This window comes from Ailuropoda melanoleuca, chromosome 6, assembly GCF_002007445.2.
Source record: "Ailuropoda melanoleuca isolate Jingjing chromosome 6, ASM200744v2, whole genome shotgun sequence".
NCBI lineage: Eukaryota > Metazoa > Chordata > Mammalia > Carnivora > Ursidae > Ailuropoda > Ailuropoda melanoleuca.
The window spans coordinates 122,336,083-122,342,907 of NC_048223.1; the positions used below are offsets into that span (position 1 = coordinate 122,336,083).

General features: G+C 53.4%; 1 protein-coding gene across 3 annotated transcripts in view; it reads left to right on the plus strand.

Annotated features, from left to right (window-relative positions):
* LHPP (phospholysine phosphohistidine inorganic pyrophosphate phosphatase) overlaps positions 1-6,825 on the plus strand; it is a 137,919-nt gene that overhangs the window by 25,918 nt on the left and 105,176 nt on the right. Inside the window, exons 4-5 of one of the 3 annotated variants that reach the window (XM_034663401.1) lie at positions 5,184-5,247; positions 6,121-6,755. In XM_034663401.1, the coding sequence (XP_034519292.1) occupies positions 5,184-5,247; positions 6,121-6,537 (481 nt within the window). In that variant the 3' untranslated portion in view covers positions 6,538-6,755. Of the gene's footprint in view, positions 1-5,183; positions 5,248-6,120; positions 6,756-6,825 lie in introns of those variants that run through there. The other 2 variants (XM_002927182.4, XM_034663402.1) reach the window with 2 other exon arrangements.

Below are 6,825 nucleotides of genomic sequence, written 5' to 3' on the forward strand. Positions count from 1 at the left end.
AGCGTGGGTGCTTCTGCTGACTGGGAACTCCCGCCCTGTGCCCGCCGGACGGGGCCGGCTATTGGAGTAGTCAAGGGGGGGCCACCCTTGACTTTTGTTTGGCCACCTGCCTTTGCTGAGTACTTTATGTACTCCGTTTTGTTGAATTCCCAGCACAACCCTGTGAGCTGTAGGCAGCAGCTTTGCTGTTTTGGAGGTGGGCTTATCGAGACCTAAGAAGGTGAATAAGCTGGGGTCTCTGGCTAATGAATCCTGTCACCTCCAGACTACATTCGAGAGCAGATGTTTGGCCCACACAAGATCTTAAATTTTGTGGGGGGGGGCCCATGTTTAAAAACTGGGAGATTTTATATAAAATATACAGATTTCTGGATTTTTTGTAAAAATCAGAAGATTTGATAGTTCAGGGCCCAATGTTCCACCACACACAGAAGCTTAGCTGAGGCTACTGCCTCCGTTAATTCCAGCTGACCACAGACCCCACCACATCTGCAGTCCCCTCACCAAGCTCAGAGTCCGCTGTCATTTATCTTGTACTGTTGGTTGTTTTTCTCATAGTATTTCTTCATGGGTATGTCTCTATTAAAATAGGCAAACAAAAGAGATTTCGGGGCACCTGGGTGGCTCAGTCATTAAGCGTCTGCCTTCAGCTCAGGTCATGATCCCAGGGTCATGGGATCGAGCCCCGCATCAGGCTCCCTGCTCAGCAGGGAGCCTGCTTCTCTCTCTCCCACTCCCCCTGCTTGTGTTCCCTCTCTCGCTGTCTCTCTCTCTCTGTCAAATAAATAAATAAAGTCTTTAAAAAAAAAAAGATTTCAGGAAAGAGAGGATATATTTCTTTTAGGAACTAAAAATATTCTGGTGTGTTATCATGCAAATGTGTCCTGTATTCGTCAGGATTCGTCACAGAAACAGAACCAACAGAGGCTGGGTGAGTCCAAAATCTGCAGGGCAGGCTGGCGGGCTGGAGCTCCCGTGAAGACCTGTGGTCCAAGTCCAAAGGCTTTCTGCTAGGAGATTCCTTCTTGCTCGGGGTGGTCACATGGTTCTGTTCATGCCTTCGACTGATTAGATGAGGCCCGCCACAGTGGAGGGCAATCTGTTTACTTAGAGACCACTGATTTAAATGTTAATCTCACCCAAGAAGTGCCTTCACAGAAACACCCAGAGTAATGTTTGACCAAATATCTGGCACCTTGGCCCAGTCAGGCTGACACATAAAATTCACCATCCTAGTCCTTTTCTGACCTTACAACCTTCTGCAGTTCAGAGCACTGCAAACCACGGAACCTGGCCTGGTTAACTCACTTATGTTCCAGGCCTGGTCCTTCAGGCATCCCTGAGATCCCCAGCCCCTCACTAGAGAACAGCATAATTCAGAAGTTCTGTCATAACTCATTTATGTTAAAACTTTTTTCTTTAAAATTGTCCTTAATTGTTTAATGTTATTATTCCAGATTATGGATAGTAGTCAAAGTAGATATGTTGTCAAAAAAGAAAAAGAGATGGGATCTCTTGCTTTTTAGCTTCGTCATTCTGCAGTAAATTCAAGAGTAGGCAAGGGTTGGTTTTGCAAATAAGTAATTAGGGGTACCTCAGACTTATGGGGCTTCTGACTTGGGCTGTGGGTTGGGCGCTCAGAAACCAGGGACAGGAACTGAGAGCTTTTGGGCCTAGGTCAGCAGCTTCTCGGAACAGCCCAGGCACCCATGAAGAGCTGCTGTCCAGTCCAAGTGGGGGTCGTGGTTTGTGAGGGGCCGTCCTCCGCCGACCCAGGGCCACACGGTGCCCCCGAGGAGTCAGGGTGGCGGAGGCACTGGGGCAGAATGCCCTCCTCCTGGAAGTGGAGTGATTTACATTTGGCATCTGTTTGGATTGAGAGTGGGAATTGCCTTTGTAATCTCTTCTGTCATGCCGCGTCAGAAAATTAAGCTGTTTACTCGACAGACTATGGAAGGTTAATGGCTCTTGTGGGAAAGGTCAAGTGGTCATTTTGAAGGGAGGCCTTGCTGAATAATCGGAAGGGCAGAAGAATAAAGGATAAAATCTATCTCACTGCTTCTGCCCAGCTCTTTCCTGTCTCTCCAGCATCCCCAGTTTCTTCTTTGTGGCTGGAACCCTCAGGCTCCAGCCAGGCCTGCTGTTGCTTTCGTGATGCCAGTAACAGAAGATGATATATCAAATCTCTTAGGTTTCGGGAATAACCTGGGACTTTATATTTAGAAAAAATTAACTTAGGTACTTGTATTTCCTGTCTCTCTAAAAATGTTTTCAGCCAACAGATGGCTTTCAAGGTGCCTTTTTGTTTTCCTGAAGGAGTGAGGAATGAAGAAAAATTCTGGACACTATAAAAACAAATCCAGATTCAGTTAAAAAAGAAATGGTAAGGTTTCTAATTTTGATTTATGGAAGTCAGTTTTTTCTTTAGGCTCTAAACATAAGTGTAACAAAGACATGGTTTTGATTGTGTGTTTTAAGCTGCATGCTCAGGCTTTTCCTTCCATTGGGACTAAATTTAAACTTCAGAAAGTCCAGGTTCCTTTCACTTGGGAAGAAAGACTCTGGGGAGTATGGGCCAGGCAGGAGTTGTGCCGTGGAGGTGTCCTCGGGAGGTTTTTCTGAAGGGGGGTACACCCAGCTCCTGCCTCCTCCAGCCAGCCGAGGGCACTGGCCAGAGGCCCCCAGAATCCGCAGCTCTTAACAGAGCTCTGCCTATTGCAACAAGGTGGCATTGTTTTTCATTTGTCCTTTGGCTTCTGGGTCAGCCTCTCGTGTGCTGGCTGCATTCTCTCCTCACCTCTGTCCTTTGTTCCTGGCTCACCTTGATATGTCCCTTCCTCAGGGAGGCCTTCCCTGGTCCCCCTTCTGCCCCTTCTGGGCTCCCACTGCTCCCTTCTTCCCTTCCCACAGCAGTTGTCACACAGAGGGCGAGAGGACAAAGTGGAAGCCTGGGCCTGGAGCGTCGTCTGGCCCACGGGGTCCTCAGCAGGGTGCTGCTGGTTGATTCTGAGAAGGTCCCTGGGGCTGGACAGTTCGTTCCCCTCCCTTTAGCTTCAGGTCTCAGCTCTGATATGTCCCCGGGATGCTCTCAGTCTCCCTGCCCCCCACACATTCAGCCCTCCTCAAGCAGAGCACACAGAGTATGGGGTTTCCCTGGCCATTGCCCGTGCGCAGACCTGTGGACTGGTCTGCTTCCCCACTAGATTGGGAGTCCCTGGGGGACAGCCTGGGTCTGGGCTATGGGCCTGAGTGTCTGGGGAACTGAATTATGGACCCCAGCTGTGGTGCCACTGAGTGTAGGACCCAGCACCCAGTGTCTCCCTCTTCCTGTAGGCCATTTTTACCTGACTTGACTTTCCCATTCCCTAAAACTTGGGACTTAGCTAGGGAAAGTGCTTTATTATAGAAACGGGGAAATAGAAGGAGACACTTCAGTGAGGATTTCTCAGTGCAGAATGCATGTCTGGATTTTGGATTTAAGACAAATGCAATTAAGGACCTCTAAACCTGTGTTTTGGGGTTACCCTTTAAAAGGGGGAGCATTTTTAGGCCCTCAGTGCTGTAAGCAGGAGCAGTTCTCTTTGGCTACCAGGCATCTTCCTGAAGGGGGTGCAGCATCCCGGCTGCCCCTTGGGTAGCCCCTGACAGAGAAACCTGGGGTTCACCTCGAGACCAACCAGTCCTGTCATGCCAGGAACCCCCCCCCCCCCCCCGCAGCTTCATCACATGGACTCCAGGCTCCAGGCTCCAAACGCACCTGACAGGAGTAAATGGCCAGGGACCAGCCTTCCCAAAGCCAGGGGTGTGGCTAAAGCCTTGCAGGCCAGCCTCCATGGAGCTGGGTGAGTGTGGGGCGGCGGTCAGGCTCCTGCAGCCTTCAGGGCCTCACGTGGGGCCGAGAGGAACAGGCAGGACTCCTGGGTGCGCAGAGCTGGAGGAAGGGGAACAGACCTGCGGCAGCTCCTGGGAGGCTCAGTTCTAACACTTCTGTAGGCACAGAAGGGGTTGCAACCCCCACAGACGGGAAGGACTTGTGTTCACCCTCTCTGGCCCAGCTTATAGCTTACTGCCTATAGCCCGGTCGGGGTAAACAGAATAATAATATTCTCTCATATTTTTTGAGTAATGTCTGCATGAGAGGGGTCATGTTAAGAACTTTGCATGCACTATTTTGTTTGAGCCTCACAACAATCCATGAGGTGGGCACTGGGGTCCCTGCCCCTCATTTTACACATTAGGAAACCGAGGCCCAGAGGGCTTCAGAACCCAGAGTCCCACAGTTAAAAAGATGTAGAGCTCGAATTGGCGCCCTGGAGTCAGCGTGCTTCACTCTTCTTTCCTTTGGGTCTCTGTACAAGCCTGGTTCAATGTCTCTCCAACTCAAAGGGCATGGGAAGGAGAGGGCACTCGATGTGAGGGGTTTTTTAACAGTCCCGGGCTCCCGTTAACCCTGACGTTTGAGTGGCACAGATTAAACTACCTTTGCCTCTCTTTATAGTCGAATGACTTTGCTCTGAGGGAACCGGTCTCACTCAGTCCACCACGTGCCCCGAGGGGTCTGTGTGTGGCCCGGGGTGGGCCAGATGGTGGAGGCCAGGGCCAGCACAGAGCTCACGAGACAAGTCACGGACGATCCTCAGAAAAGCACACTCCCGAGAGCAGAGCTGTGTTGGTCTCCAGTGAGACAGGGAAGAAATAGTTGTCTTCTCGTAGAAGCATCTGGCGCCCCTGAAACCTGGCACCTCGACCTCTGGCTAATCGGAGATGCCGTGGGGTGCTGTGGAACTAATGGAGTTTTCTTCTTTAGGCAGCAATTAGGGGTTAATTATTAGCAGTTAGGGGTTCACCACATGCTCTGTGGACCTTCTGCCCTTTCCCAGAACACAGGCCACTTGTCTTTCTCTGTTGGTGACTGGATCCATCTGCCCCTGGGTCCCCATAAGGCTGGCAGCAGGGGGCCATTGGGACTGAGAGCTGCTGGCCCACTGTCCCACCTGCCCGGGCACCGTGACCCGCCGCTGGGCTCTGTTGTGCTGACCTCTGTCGGTCATTCCCAGCATAGCATCTGGACTGACCCTCGCCCATGGTTCCGTTCTCCTGAGCTGGCAGAACCAGGACAGGACGGTCTCTCCCGGCGCAGCTGCCGGGCCCAGCTCACCTTGTCCCCTCCTGCTTTTTTGTAGACGCTACTACAAGGAGACCTCAGGCCTGATGCTGGATGTCGGTGCCTACATGAAGGCTCTCGAGGTACTTGCCGAGTCTGTCTGAGCCTTCTTCAGATCTCAGGGCCGTCTGGGATGTTTCTGGTCTTTCTGGGGAAGGGGATGGACTCCATGTCTGAATCCCCTCTTCTGTTTCCAAAGTAGGCCTTCCTGTTCGGGGCTTCAAGCCGAGTGCCCCCTCTGCTCCAGAGTGTGGCCTCTCAGTTGCCCTGGTCGTCGCTCTGCTCTCCTGTCCCTCCTGCTTCTCCCCACAGCCCAGCCTACCTGCCATGGACCCGGCTGGCCTCCTCTCAGACTCTCGGCTTCCGTCTCTGTGCGGGCCACCTGCCTCATTCCTGACACTGGTCATCTGCAGCACCTTGAGCTTGACGTGTCCTAATGGGGCAGGCTCCTGACTCCCTCCTCCAGTTTCCAGGGCGAGGCTCTGCTGGGGTTCCCCAGTGCCCGCTCTGACCTGGGCCTGCTCAGACGCCCCGGGTCAGCTGACCTGCCCTCCTCGCTGCTACATTGGCTCCTGCCTACCTGTACTCAGGTGGGAGGGCTGGGCAGACTGCCAGATAGAGCCCTGGACCTTTTCCCTTGGAGGGCCTGTGACAGCGTTGGGGGCAGGGGAGAAGCAAGTATGCAAATGAGAGCACCAGCCGGGGTGGGGGGTGGCCCACCTCCTGTTCTGCTCAGGTTTTTGAGCAGATGGCGGGGGGGGGGGCCCTCAGTATCCTGATGCTCTGGCCTCTGAGATATGTGTCTCAGCCCAAGTGTCCTGCCTCTTGGAGGCCGCTGGCCCGTGGGTGCACATTTGGGACACTCTTTCCTTGATTCCCCAGAGAGAGGCCTTCGGAGCGGTATTCACCTGTTGCTTCATCTTCAGCCCGTGCTGTGTCCTTTTCTCTTTTCCCAGTATGCCTGTGGAATCGAAGCCGAAGTGGTGGGGAAACCTTCTCCTGAGTATTTCCAGTTGGCCTTGAAGGAGATGGGGGTAGAAGCCCACGAGGTAGGGTGGCCTCTCACGGGAGTGTGTGTGTGTGGAAGCCGCTCCGTCGGGGGCGGCCTGGAGTACGGGCTGGAGGGCTCGGGCAGCCTGTGGAGGCGTCGGGGGCTGGACGAGGACTGTGGGCTGCCAGACAGTGCTCGCCTCAGTGCTGCGGGGTACACGCCGCTGCCCAGGTGGTCCAGAGGTGCCTTCACGCTCCGGGTCATGGTGGACGGTAGCCAAGAGCAAGAGGACCCCCGCGCCTTCCACCAGGCACCGCTCGAGTCCTGGTGTGCTCGCCCTCCGAGCAGCTGCGCAGATAGGAAGCCTCCACCAATGAATTGATGAATGAAGGGTCGGGAAGAGCCTGTGCCATTATTGACGGGATTCCTCATATGGTACCGTGGGCAGCGAGGACGACACGGCAGCATCCGAAGCAAGAAGAACCCAGAGCAGATCTAAAGCGTCATGGAAGATGGCAACGCACACGAGTGCTTTTTCTTTTTTTCTTTCTTTTTTTTTAAGATCTTATTTATTTAAGAGAGGGAGACAGGGTGAGAGAGTGTGCAGCATGAGCAGGGGGGAAGGGCGGAGGGAGAGGGAGAAGCGGACTCCCTGCTGAGCAGGGAGCCC